The 15,000-nt window shown below is 41.6% G+C and overlaps 1 protein-coding gene across 1 annotated transcript in view; it reads left to right on the plus strand.

Annotated features, from left to right (window-relative positions):
- The window catches only part of LOC143297354 (GTP-binding protein Rit2-like), a 39,363-nt gene that overhangs the window by 8,742 nt on the left and 15,621 nt on the right, over window positions 1–15,000 (plus strand). Inside the window, exons 2-3 of the mRNA XM_076609661.1 lie at window positions 5,721–5,777; window positions 8,724–8,797. Of these exons, the coding sequence (XP_076465776.1) occupies window positions 5,721–5,777; window positions 8,724–8,797 (131 nt within the window). The remainder of the gene's footprint in view (window positions 1–5,720; window positions 5,778–8,723; window positions 8,798–15,000) is intronic.

A 15,000-nucleotide genomic window follows, 5' to 3' on the forward strand; every position in this document is an offset into this window, starting at 1 on the left:
ATGGACACTTATATAGCGTCTATCCTTGGTCGAAGACCAAGCTGTAACTCTAAGCGGTTTGCAAACATGGAGTCATTTTGCACAACAGGCCGGCTGCCTACTAGGATAGAGCCGACTGACAGCTGTGATCAGTTGGGCGCTCATCATTCGTTTCCTGTGTCATTCAGTCAGGTTTCAGTCACGCACTCTTATACTCGTACAGATACGCAACATTTTACGTGTATGACCATTTCGTTTATTTACCCCGCCGTGTAGTCAGCCCTGCAGGTCGGCACATGTGTTGATGATGGAGGTCGGAAAAATCTCCGACGGGCGCAGTAGCCGAATGGTTAAAGTTGTGGACTTTCAATCTGAAGGTCCTGGGTTCGAATCACGGTGACGGCGCCTGGTGGTTAAAGGGTGGAGATTTTTACGATCTCCCAGGTCAACATATGTGCAGACCTGCCAGTGCCTGAACCCCCCTTCGTGTGTATACGCAAGCAGAAGATCAAGTACACACGTTAAAGATCCTGTAATCCATGTCAGCGTTTGGTGGGTTATGGAAACAAGAACACACCCAGCATGCACACCCCCAAAAGCGGAGTATGGCTGCCTACATGGCGGGTTAAAAACGGTCATACATGTAAAAGCCCACTCGCGTATATAGGAGTGAACGTGGGAGTTGCAGCCCATGAACGCAGAAGAAGAAGAAGGAGAAGAAGGAAAAATCTCCACCCTTTACCCACCATGCACTGTTACTGAGATTCGAACCGGGGACCCTCAGATTGAAAGTCCATAGCTTTAACCACTAATGTAAGGTTGACTCTAAAATAATAACTTTTAATGTAGAGAAAGATGGATTGGGTGTAGAGGAGGAGACAGAGAGAGAGAGAGAGAGAGAGAGGGGGGGGTAGCGAAAGACTGTTAATAAGAAACCTAGTATCTGTAATATTTCAATTTTTTTGGTTAAGAATTCAAGTTACTTGAAGCAACAGAAACTTGACATAATTGAATGGTGAAGTATTTGTTGTTCTTCTTTAAGTGTATTTCTTGTCTCAACTTTACAGGAGTGTGTGTCTCTCTCTCTCTCTCTCCCCTCCCTCCCTCCCTCCCTCTGTGTCTCTGTTGGTCTGTCTGTCTGTCTGTCTTTCTCTATTTTCTCTACATTTCTTGGCGCATATACATTATTCTGAAGAGTGTGTTTGCGTTTATGTGTTCTATTTCCATGTAGTCCTTTCCATGATTTGTTATGGATGTGATGCTTTGATGTTTTTTCGTTTGATGTTATGTGATGCTGTTTGCAATTCATTTGTTTATATTTTCCCCCCCCAGTTTTCTCCTTTTGGGAGAAGCATTGTTGCATATTCTGTTACCGCCAGGAATAAAATTCATTCATTCATCTTCTTCTTCTTTCTTCTTTTTTCTTCTCTATTTCTCTCTCTCCACACACACACACACACACACTTATTCATGTATCACCTATCTTTTATAATGTATACCAGATTACCCTTTGAAACCTTTCAACAGCTTTGTTGTACAATTTCTTGACCCCCCCCCCCCCCCCGCCCCCCACAAACACCCCCCAACCTCCCCCCCCCCCGCCCCCCACAAACACACCCCAACCCCCCCGAAACCCTCCCCCCAAAAAAACAACCACCATAAAACAAAACAAAAACAAACGCAATAAAACAACGACTACAAAAAAACAACAACAAAAAACCCCAAAAACGAAAAAAACAACAACCCCAAAACAAACCAAAACAAAACAAAACAAAAAACCCCCAACAAAAATCAACAACTACAACTTCAAGCAAACAACAAAAACAGCTGCAAAACCTGACAAAGATTTCAAACAGAACAAGAACAAGAACAGCAAGGGGCATAGCTGGACCACTTCCTAGTCTTCAGCTGCTGGCCTGCTGGCAGGTGCAAACCATGTGTATGTAACTGACAGTACAGTATCGATGGCCTTCACTCAGCTCTGCTCTCTCTCTCTCTCTCCCTTCACCCCTCTCTTCCCTCTCTCCTTCTCTCCTCTCCTCTCCCAGCGACTTCCAATCCCCTTCAATCCCCTGTCGCTCACCTCCTCACCCCCCCACCCCATCGCCCACTGTCTGCCGGAGTTATATTTAGCCCTCCTCACATCCGATGGTTCCCCGGTATCGCTGTAGTGTTGTGTAGTGTGTGTGTTGTGTAGTGCGCGTGCGTGCGTGCGTGTGTGTGTGTGTGTGTGTGTGTGATACCTGATCTGGAAGCCTGGCTTTGTCTGAGAGCTGCTTTCTACCTGCCTGCCTGTCTGCCTGTCTGTCTGCATCTTTCTCCGTGTGTGTGTGTGTGTGTGTGTGTGTGTGTGTGTCTCCTGTCCCTGTGTCCAGAGTGTCTGTGGGTGTTCTGCAGACTTGTTTTGTAAACACCTATCCTTTGACCCCCCCTGTGTGTGTGTGTGTGTGTGTGTGTGCGCGCGTGTGTGTGTGTGTGGTTTTAGATATGTTCATGTGTATTTTTATTGATATTTACTATTTTAGAAAACATCAAAATGCTTGACGAATGTGTTTTCGCAGTGAGTGGTATAAGGGTGTGTGTGTGTGCGTGCGTGCGTGCGTGCGTGCGTGTGTGTGTGTGTGTGTGCGTGCGTGAGTGTGTGCGTGCGTGCGTGTGCATGCGTGCGTGCGTGTGTATGTGTGTGTGTGTGTTGTCTTCTTTTTTTTATGTGGTCTAAGCTGTGAGCATCTTTTGTTTTGTTATTGATGTGTTTTTGTCATGCGTGTGAGAATGACAGTATGTCTGTTCACATGTGCTATTATTTTTTTTGTGTCTGTTGGTCCTGTAATTTTGTGATTTTATCTTTGTGTGTGTGTGTGTGTGTGTGTGTGTGTGTGTGTGTGTGTGTGTGTGTGGAGGATAGGTTGCTGGTAAGGGGAGATGCTGACCAAAATGTCAATGGATTTGTCTCCATTTATTCTGTGTAGTTCTGGTAAGATTGCTGATAAATCAAGGATTATTTGGATGTTTGTGTTAGAATTGCTGTCTTTTGCACACACTCAGTTTGCATGCACGCAAGCATGCACACGTTTGCGCATGCATGCACAGCCATGTAAATTTGCACACCTGCACACATACACATGAGCACATGCATAAACCAACAAACACACAATGAGCACACACAGACATGCACATGTGTGCATGCGCACACACTCACAAACATGTGCATACACACACACAAGCATGTGTGTGCACATGCGCGCGCGCGCACACACACACACGCACACACAAACACACACACACACACACACATGCAAACACACACACTCAAGCATGCACACACACACACACACACACACACACACACACACACACGAAGACACACACACACGAAGACACACACACATGCTCACACATTTAAGCACACACACACACACACACACACACACTCACACACACACATACAAACCTGCCTTCCCCGTCTCGCCCCTTCCGCCTCTCTCTCTCTCTCTCTCTCTCTCTCTCTCTCCTGTCTTTTTCCCGGGAAACCTACAGAAAAGGAATACCAGTATATCATATGTCAGTCTAGACATGTTCACATTTAAAGTTTTCTGTCGCCTGCTTCTTTTCCTTTTCTTTGTTATTGAAAACCCAATGAATAAAACTTGCTAAAAAAAACACAAAACAAAACAAACAAAAAAAACCCCAGCATGAGCCCAGAGAAGGAATTAACATTAAAAATTCTGAGGGGTGAACCCAGCAGGCTTGCAGAATGTAGGTGATTTAGATTCTGCAGAAGGTGTGTTGGGGTTTGTGAGCATGTTAATGAATGTGAAGGTACTGGTTGTGTGATTCAGTCGAAAAATAACCATTTGATTGCCCATCCTTTTTTTTTTCTAAATTTTTTTAATCCTCAATGACAACTATTTTCGAAGGTTTTTGTTGTTGTTTTTTTTTGCCACTGAGAGTAATGATTTTTTGTTAATTTTATAAAAAGTCATAGCATGCAAACTGCTGAAAGAAAATATGTAAAACCTAATACTTTTCTGAAAGGAAAATGTTCACACTATCCAGTTGTGACAGTTTCACATGGAAAAGACATTGCCATAGGAAAACTCCTTTCATGACGCAGAGGAAAATTTCCTTCTTGGGGTATTTTATTTTATTTTATTTTTTTTATTTTTTTATTTTTTTTAGCACATCAGAAGAGGATGGAAATATCTGTCATGGGGCACTGAAGGGGTTAATGTTTGCATTATATATATGATAGTCAGTCGTGTCCGACTATGACCATCAGAACAGCAGAGAAGGCAACTGCAGTTCCGACTATTTGGGCTAGAATTTGATTATAGTGGAGAGTGTCTTGCCCAAGTACATCCCCACTCTCTCGGCCAAGAGGGTTTTAGGACAGTCAGCGTTGGGATGGTTCCCAAAGGCCAACTAGCCCACAAGGTTGCAGCACTAAGAGCCAGTTTGAGAGTCATAGTCTTTCACAAAAGACTAAGCTGAAAATGGTTTCCCATTGACTGGAGAAACCATTGATAATACAGCTCTCACTTTGCTGTTGGCCCAAATGTAAACTTTTGTCAATCTGTGATATAAGCAGAGTGTTGGGCTAATGTTTGCATTAATGTGTTGGGTAGGGCTCTTCTGTATTGAATGATGTAAATTTTTGGGATGGAATGGGTGGGGTGGGGTGGGTTGGGGAAGGGGAGGATGTGAAAGTGATCCTGATGTCTCTGAATAATTAAAGAAAAGAAGGCACATTCATCTTTTTTTAATTTTTTTTTAAGCTGATGAATAGGAACTGCTGCCCCATCATCTGCACCATTTCAGTGGCATTACTCCCACGCCGCTCATTTAGATTCCCCCATACACGGCCACACCCGGGTTCGTCCGTCGTAGTTCCAGCGTCGGCAGTCCTCAGGGAACCATCAATGTTAGGTCGCCAGGAGGCCACACACCAGAGGAGACCCTGCACTGCTGCTGAGTCACTTCGGTGGTGTTCAGTGGTGCCTGTTCTGATTTAACGTACTTAGGACACCACCTACTAAACCCCCTACTAACGACAATAATGGCTTAGTCGCGGAGCCAGACTGAGTGAGCGTCCCTCCTGGTGAATAGGAACTTTGTATTGTCTGGTTTGTTCATTTTTTTTGTATGTTACTTTTTTTTGGGGGGGTGGGGTGGGGGAGGGGGGGTTGAGAGAGACAATGATCGTGAAGTCTCTGCCTATTTTGGAAAAAAAAAAAGTAAACCCACAATAATCACCTCTTTTTTTTTTTTTTTTTTTTTTTTTTTTTTAACACAGTTCCCCCCCCCCCACCCCCCACGCCCCCTCCCCTCCCCCTCCCCCCCCTTGCCCTCCAGCTCATACAATAGGTCATTTTCCAGTACTTTAGACTAACTTCTTTCCCAGTGCCCTGCCCTTTTTTTTTTTTTTTTCCTCTTCATTATACTTTGAATTTAGATCATACTTGAGGCACTAAAGATTCACACTGAATGACAACACACTGTTTGGTTGTTACCTTATATATATGCTGGATTTTGAATGGCCTAGGACCTGTCAGCTGGCACCGAGAACTGCAGTATTTTCAGCGAACACAGTTCCAGTTTTGTTCTGGTTTTTTGTGTGTGTTTTTTTTGTTTGTTTTTTTTTTTTAGTGACGTAAATTTCTGGTTCCAAATGCATAAAATGCCATTTGTGGAACGCTAATGTTAGGTTTGTAATGATGGCTTTTTTTTTTTTTCTGTTTCAGCTTTGGTTATCCAGTTTGTATCTCACAGATTCCAAGAATACCATGACCCCACCATAGGCAAGTATCTTTTCTTGAACTGAGCAATATATATATATATATATTTTTAATCTATAGATATTGGTATGAATTCAGCAAGATGGTTGAATTGTTGCTCCTGTGTGTGTGTGTGTGTATGTGTGTGTGTGTGTGCGTGTGTGTGTGTGTGTGTGTGTGTGTGTGTGTGTGTGTGCATGCAAAAATAATGTGTGTATGTGTGTGTGTGTGTGTGTGTGTGTGGTTTTTATTCCTTAATCTTAATTACTTTTTTTTCTTTTGATTTTAAAATTCAGAAAAAAAACAAAAAAAAACCAACCAGAAATGAAATAAGAAATATTGAAATACCTAGTACCTAATGAAATACATAATGAACAAATCAGTGAACTAGACGTATACAGTGTACATACAGAATTGTCTTATCGTTACTTACCACACCGACTTTAAACTTGACCAAAAGAAACAGCAACGAGAGCAACAACTACAACACGCATTCATTATGTACATGATTGTGATGGGTTCTTTTTCTCAACGCTGGCACAGCTGTATGCATTTGTTTTGAGGCGTTTAGCTGTTAACCCTTTCACCGCCAAGCTCGCATTTATGCACAGGCATGGTAGAGGACCCATGTCACTGAAAGGTGACCATTCATTGGTCTGTTATCCATGAACCTACTGCTCTTTATGTTCGGTGGTAGGATAGGCCATATTTTCTATACATCGCAGGAGGAATCCCCAGCTATTCTTAGCCGCTGCCTTTTCTGTGTTTATGCCACAAAGGGAATTTTGTACTCTGAATTGACTGGCGGTGAAAGGGTTAATGTCACAGTGTTTTACAACACCACACAGCAGAGAGTAACAGAAATTGGATCTTGGAAATCCTCCGTCATTCGTGTGCTGCGACTTCCATGTTCACTTATACGCGTGAGCTGTCTTTTCAAGTGTGTGACCATTTTTACCACGTCACCATGTAGGTGCAGCCATACTCACTTTTCAGGGGTGTGCATGCCAGCTAAGTTCTTGTTTCCATAACCCAGCTGAATGCTGACATAGATTCTGGAATCTTTAATGTGTGTCTTTTATGCACGTGTATACACACAAAAGTGGTGTTCAGGCACTAGCCGGTACACACACTTCTGTAGACCTGGGAGGTCGGAAAAATCTCCACCCTTTACCCACCAGGTACCGCGACTGGGGCTGGAACCCAGGACCCTCAGATTGAAAGTCCAACGACGGGCGCCATAGCCGAATGGTTAAAGCATTGGACTTTCGATCTGAGGGTCCTGGGTTCGAATCACGGTGACGGCGCCTGGTGGGTAAAGGGTGGAGATTTTTCCGATCTCCCAGGTCAACATATGTGCAGACCTGCCAGTGCCTGAACCCCCTTCGTGTGTATGCGCAAGCATAAGATCAAATATGCACGTTAAAGATCCTGTAATCCATGTCAGCGTTCGGTGGGTTATGGAAACAAGAACACACCCAGCATGCACACCCCCGAAAACGGAGTATGGCTGCCTACATGGCGGGTAAAAACGGTCATACACGTAAAAAGCCCACTCGCGAAAATACGAGTGAATGTGGGAGTTGAAGCCCACGAACGCAGAAGAAGAAGAAAAGAAGAAAGTCCACACGTTAACCACTCTGCTGTTGGGCCGGTCATCTTGGAAACTCAGATTAATAAGTAGTAAAGAGTGATAACTCCATTCACAAGGTACACAGCTTCAAGTCAGTGCTGCTTATGCTACCAATTCAGCTAGCACACAGGTAAATAAAAAGATACATCGGAACAAACCCAAACACTTCCTCAAAAAAGGAAGCGCCGGGCCTGTCCTTATACCAATCATTTGACATGTGCACACACATGTGCAAAGACAGAATAAATGTGTAAACACAAATTAGCTTTTATTCAAGACTGGCATAGCCTCTTTAATCCTGAACAAGCCACTCAGAACACATGCACAATACAGAACAAACACATGGTCAGTGGTTTTTCAACTGGAAATTAACAAATAATGAGGCCAGGAGATTAAATGATTAACAAATAGTAAATTCCCCTTGGAAACCCAGGTTCAGTGAATCAGGATGAACAATTTGGGTTTTTGTAAATCATACAGTATCACCGTATTGTTGAAACATACAAGTTTGGAGAAAAGTATGAGATCACAGTTTAAATTAATGCATTTTAGTGTGACATGTAAGATCTCAGTGATTTCAGAAAATAGTACGGGAAGGTTGAAATACGTGTGCATGTGAAGCGGTGGTGTGGCAGTGATGTATCTAGATACCTAGGGAGTGACAGAATCAGAGGATGTTGGATTGAATCCTGGTCACCAGAATCCTCTCCCTCTCCATTAGACCTTTAGTGATTGTCTGGATGCTAGTCATTTAGACAGTCTTTGACAAGAAACTGTGGTCCTGTGTGTAGCATGCACTTGGCGCATGTACAAAAACAAGAGATTTGTCCCTGGGAAAATTCTGTTGTAATATCCACCCTGATATATATATACATATTTTTTTGGTTTGTTTGTTTATATATACATATTTTTTTTTTTTTTTTTTTTTTTTTTTTTTTTAATAATTAAAAAACAACAACACACGCACACATACATGCACACACACACACACACACACACACACACACACGTGTGTACATATATATCTCTCTCTCTATATATATCTCTATATATATCTCTCTATATATATATATATATATATATATATACACACACACATACATACAATACATACATTCATACATTGTGTGAGTGCTTCACTGAAGCCCAACTGAACGACACAGGAAATGAATGATAGAGCTCCTGAAAAGCAGCTGTCAGTTGGCTCTACCCAGGTAGAGGCAGCCTGTCGGTGCAAATGACTGTGTTTGTGAAAGCGCTTACGTAATTAAGAGTTTGATGTCTGACAGAAGATAGGCACTATGTGTAAGTATCGTGTAAAAACTGCGTGCTTTCAGAGGATGTCTATGAGCAGCAGTGTCGCATCGATGGAGAGCCCGCTCACCTGGATATCCTGGACACTGCCGGACAGGTGAGGCAGTCTGCATGGCTTTGGTCTGCTTGTTTTGAGTCTTGTACACTTTTTGCGTGGTTCCATCCCACCATTAACCCTTTGAGCCCTGAGTTCCTGAGCAATTTTAACCCTTCTGCCTGAGCTCCTGAGCCAAAATTTGCAAATAATAGGTATTGAATGTGTCACGGCAGATATAAAAAGAGTGCCCTGACCACCGCTTTACAGGTGGTGGAGAAAAATGACATAATGCCTAGCCACCGGTTGAGCGGTGCGTAAACACTTGTGTCGTGTTTTGCTATTGGTTGACTTATATTGAAATCGATCTTTTTTATCCAAAGCACATGAACAAAACACAGTGAAAAGGCGCGGCCATGTTGGTACTATGTTCGCTGACGTCAGAATATTACGGTTTTTCTGATTGGCTCTTCAATATAAGTCAACCAATAGCAAAACACGACACAAGTGTTTACGCACCGCTCAACCGGTGGCTAGGCATTATGTCATTTTTCTCTACCACCGGTAAAGCGGTGGTCAGGGCTCAAAGGGTTAACATGTAAGTCTACGCGGTGGCACAGCACTCGTTATATGCAATTGTCCCTCATTTGAGATTTTTTCGATCAATTTAAAAAATTTTTTTTTAATAATTAGCATCTTACCCCCATCTTCTGATTTTGCTGTCATGTATTTTGTTGCCATGGAATGGTTTGGAACTGTTTTTGTCATGAACTAACATGGTATGGTAGATGTATGCAAAAAAAAAGAAGTGAATAATACTGTCTTTGTGAGCTGGTGATGTGTGTGGTGTTCCAAAAATGAAAAGGCAGTGCGGTTCAGCAGTATGAAATTTGCTGTGAAACGAGAGGTTAGAATAACGTATGATTTCTTGTTTGGTTGTCAGAAGACCACCTTGTTAAAAAAAAAAAAAAAAAAAAAAAAAATCTGTTTATTATGCATCGATGGTGTGATTCCTGCTGGTTAACAACAGTGATTAAAGATGGCGGTGGACGCTGCTGGGAACACGTTTCTGAGAGGCAGCAGACTTTTCCAGGATGTCTGTGAAACAAAGCGTCTTTCTTTGCCCTCCTGTTTCTGCAGCTTCCCTCCTCTTGCCTTCTTTTGGTTTTCTAGGTTTTGCGCCTTTGTAAATATTGTTATTATTATTTGTAGTATTTTTTATGTATTTATCTATTATTTATTATTTATTTATTAATTTTATTTATTTTATTTATTTATTTTTTGTTTTGTTTTTTTGTGATTTTTTTTTTTGGTGGGGGGTGGGTGGGTGGGGGGGGGGTTATTTTATTTTATTTTTATTTTTATTTTTCTCAGTGCCTGACTAAGCGCGTTGGGTTACGCTGCTGGTCAGGCATCTGCTTGGCAGATGTGGTGTAGCGTATATGGATCTGACCGAACACAGTGACGCCTCCTTGAGCTACTGATACTGAGTATCTTGATACTGATTTCTAACTTGTCACCTTCTTCAGGTAAAATGGATGTATTTATTTCCCATAGTCCGAAAGAAACTTGACTTTTGTGGTTTGAAGAGAGCAAAGAGAAATGATTTAACTGCATGTGATGTTTTAAGGGACACAGTCCAAGATGATTTTTTTTGTTTGTTTTTGTATTACAGATATGTTTTAACTCACTCAGTACGGCCAGTCCTCTCTTCTCCTCTACACAGACCCCTCGGATGTCCAGTGGGTGTCTGAATGACCCAACCTTTAGCTTCCATCGTCAGAATTGTGGTATTCTTTGTCAACATTCACCTCTTCAGTTTAAGAGCCTTCCGCTTGCAATATTTTGATGATGGTAATTGGGCTGAAACGCTGTTAACGTTGTCTCTTTCGCCGTTCGTATGGAGAGAGTTAATTTGGAGTATATTCTTTCCTTACCTCGACCAAGTGACGAGAAAAGACCAAAGACACTTCTGTTACAGGACAGGGTCAGGGAGGGGGGAACATATGGAAATGTTTCCAGGAAATGGTGAACATTTACCCGAAAAAAAAACCCCAGAGAAGAATAATCTTTTTTTAAACTGTATCATTTTTGTTTGTGTTTTGTTTTATGATGTTTTTCTTTGTGTGTGTGTGTGTGTGTGTGTGTTTTGTTTTTTGGTGGGTTATATAGGATCACTTTTCCCTGAATAAATCATTGCGTGTGCTGTGATAGCAGTTTACAAAACTTTCATTTTCCTTTACTACACAGCCAAGTGATAATTACACAACAAAAAGGAGGTAGACTGAATGCAGATGAAAAATCGTCACACGTACAGACATGTTTTAACTGCAAGTGATGTTTTAACTCTTTCCATACGAACGGCGAAAGAGACGACGTTAACAGCATTTCACCCCAATTACCATCATCAAAATATTGCAAGCGGAAGGCTCTAAAACTGAAGACATGAACGTTAACAGCATTTCACCCCAATTACCATCATCAAAATATTGCAAGCGGAAGGCTCTAAAACTGAAGACATGGCAAAGAATACCACAATTCTGACAACGGAAGCTAAAGGTTGGGTCATTCAGACACCCACTGGACATCCGAGGGGTCTGTGTAGAGGAGAAGAGAGGACTGGCCGTACTGAGTGAGTTAAGGGACAAGAGTCCAAGATGATTTGTGGGAGACAGAAAACACATGATGCACAGGAAAAAAACAACAACCCAACTTATTGTAGCAACATGGGGGAACAGAACTGACAAATGACAGTGTGACTGAAACATTGATAAAGTACTATGGACCAGCTGAGCAGAAAAAAAAAAAATGGTAACAAAAGTCGTGGTATTGGTTTGTGACTCATTCTGCAGGATAAAGAACGCAGAACTGGTATTGATATGCAGGATTCCATTCAATGTTTGTCTCTCTCTCCCTGTTTCTCCTTTTCTGTGAGAGAGAATGAATGAATGAATGGTTTATTCATTTATAGGCCATTGCCCCTTATGAAAGGGTGTCCCAATTTCTTCATAGACATCGCATCGTGCATTGAAAAATGACATTCGTTCAGATAACATAAATATATCATACCTTAATTTTAAGTAATATGTCCTCACCTTAGTAATACATAATACACATCATGAAACATATTGTATTCAATTGACATTTGTACACCTAAATGATATACGCTAAATAATAACTCTTACATGCGTGGCTAATAACACTCAGTTACGTTATACACATCATCCGTATGTAGTCGTTACTGGAGAGTGTGAGAGAGAGAGAGAGAGAGAGTCTTGAGTCTTGGCATATTTATTGATTAGGTCTTTGACCCGTATCAACACAGGTTAACACATCTAGAGGTTGGTATGAGAATAAGACAATAAATAATATAATTGATAATTTACATATTTCTGATTTGAAAAGCTTTGTAAATGTAAGTGGCGAGACGTGTTTGAACGTTTTTTTTTTTTTTTTGTTAGTGAATAACAGCGACAGTTTGAAGCTGGAAGGATGATTGAAATGCTTGTTTGCAATATACAACTCCCTAAGTTCATACTCATCATAGTATTTTGGACAACACAAAATGAAGTGAACTTCAGAAGAGAGGGGCAGAGAGGCAGAGAGAGAGTGAGACACTCCAGTAAAGTTGAGATAAGAAATACACTTGAAGAAAAACAACGAATATTTCACTGTTCAATGATGTCAAGTTTCTGTTGTTTAAGTAATCAAAAAAATTGAAATATTACAGTTACTAGGTTTCTTACTGACAGTCTTTTGCTGTCCCCCCCCCCCTCCCACCCCCACCTTCTCTCTGTCTGTCTCACATTTCATCTTTTCTTCTTTACTCTCTCTTATCTCGCCCCACCCCCCTCTCTCTTTTCCTCTCTTCTGATATGAATTTTCTCTATTTACTCTTTTGCGTTTCTTTTTCTTTCATTCTTTATTTATTTAATTTTGTACCCCAGGGCTGGGTGGAAAAAAGCATTCTTGTCATTATGCTTATCCCTGGAAAAATAAATTTTCGTCCGTTCGTTCGTTCATTCCTTCTCCACTCCCTCTTTCTTTCTCTGTCTCTCTGTCTCTGTCTCTGACTCTTTCACTCATAGTATTATTGAGGCAGCATGACGTGTGAAGACACGATCTGATTCCCCCCCACTTAGACAAGGACATTAAGACAAGGACAATATAGATCATTGAATCATCATTTTTATGTTACTTGTCATGTTCGTTGCCAGGTGTGGAAAAGCCTCCGTGTGCAAATAATGATTTATATATATATATCTGTTGTGTCCATGACTGAATCATAGCTTAATGTTAAGAAGCGAAAGTAAATAGTTGACAATCTCCCTTTGTTATGACGCAATATTCTTCTATCATGACATCATAGCTATATAAACGTCACTTGAAGAGCGAGAGCGAAATGAAGTAAAAGACCTGCCAGCCGTCCTCCTGTGTTTTCGGTATTTATTGTTTATTGCTGTGTTCTGCCAACACCACGCAAACATTACAATATCCAACCCTGAGGCAGCATACATGTGCAGTGTACGAGACAGAACATAGGCTATGTTGTCAGACCAACTGGATATGATAGCCGTGAGTAACTGATCGGTCAGAAGGCTGACATCCTCTCTCAGAATGCTAGGACTACTTCTTCTGTGTTCGTGGGGTGCAACTCCCACGTTCAGTCGTATGTACACAAGTGAGCTTTTATGCGTGTGACTATTAATACCACGCCATGTAGGTAGTGGTGTAGCTTGCTGGGTATGTTCTTGTTTCCATAACCCCACCGAACGCAGACATGGATTACAGGATCTTTAACGTCCGTATTTGATCTTCTGCTTGCGTATTCACACGAAGGGGGTTCAGGCACAAGCAGGTCTGCACATACGTTGACCTGGTTGGAGATCGGAAAAATCTCCACCCTCTTTACCCACCAGGCGGCGTTACCGAGATTCGAACCCGGGACTCTCAGATTGAAAGTCCAACGCTCTAACCACTCGGCTGTTGTGACCGTCAGTGCCTGGACAAACTGTTCACTTGAAGGGTATGCGTACATGTCGTTGACAACTAATTATTTCAGGTCTGCTCTGACCTCAAAACACTTCCTTCCTTCCGTTCTAGGGAACAGGAAGGAGGGGGCTGTCCTCTGCATTCTTATACGACGCATTCTTATCACTTGAAAGGTGCAGAAGCTCCCTGGTGGTGTGTGCAGTGTAACTGGCCTTTCAGTGTTGGGGGAAGGGGGGGGGGGGGTAGCCTAAATAATCGCATGGACATGATCATTATCATTATTATCATCTCTGTTGTTAGTGTTATTGTAATGGTAGTAAATATAATACCATTCTTTTTTTTCACCAGATTAGAAGAAGAAAATGAAACATAATTATAAAGCCCTAAAAATGCTTATTTCCACAGACAGACTAGAAACTTGTACATACACAATTAGATAAAAAGATGGGGGAAAAAAAAAAAAAAAAAGGAAATCGTTTTTTTCAGTTTGCACTCTTACAAATCTTTGGTATGCATTGCGTGGTGTCAGACGTGCAGAATGGAGGATTTCCAGAGGTCTTAAAACTTTGGATGCCATCTTTGTCCTGTTCTGCTTGCTTGATGTTTTTGGTTTAAATTTGGGAAAAAAAAAGAAAAAAAAAATCTATAAGAATGTGTTGATATGAGGTTTCACTGTTAAAGACTGATGATTGCAATGTGCTGTTCACATTCAGGATTCCAGCGGCTCGGACATGGTAAGACGGCCGAGGTGTCATGACGTGTAGCTACTAATGACTGTGCTGATGTGGTTGGTCGTTTGCATAAGTGATGGTCCGGTGATTTGTGACCTACCTGTGTATATCTGTATGGAATCTGTGCAGTTCAGTGTTATGTGGATGTGGATGTGGAGACTAAACATCTGGAGCGCGTCACAATGTGTTACAAGTTCCTTTTTTTTTTTTTTTTTTTTTTTTTAAATGTCCCTGGAGAAAAACGAAAGGTGGGGCAGCAGTTTGAATTTTGTGCATTATCGTGTCTTGTGATGTGTTTTCTTAGGGGAAACTGTTGTTTTGTTGCATATTGTTAAATTCTCTTCCTTTTTTGAGGGTGAGAGGGAGGTTGGAGGGTGTGTGGGGGGGGGGTCTTTGTTGTTTTTTGTCCAGTATTTTTCTTGAGCAAGGAGCAGATTTTACATGCATTCTCTTTCACGGAAGAAAACAAAACTGATAACTGATAAAGATACAGTAGTTTACTGTAGTCTGTGTATAATTAGGCTGGACGGGAACCTGTTCCCA

The sequence above is a fragment of the Babylonia areolata genome, chromosome 22 (genome assembly GCF_041734735.1).
Source record: "Babylonia areolata isolate BAREFJ2019XMU chromosome 22, ASM4173473v1, whole genome shotgun sequence".
In the NCBI taxonomy this organism is placed as follows: Eukaryota; Metazoa; Mollusca; class Gastropoda; order Neogastropoda; family Buccinidae; genus Babylonia; species Babylonia areolata.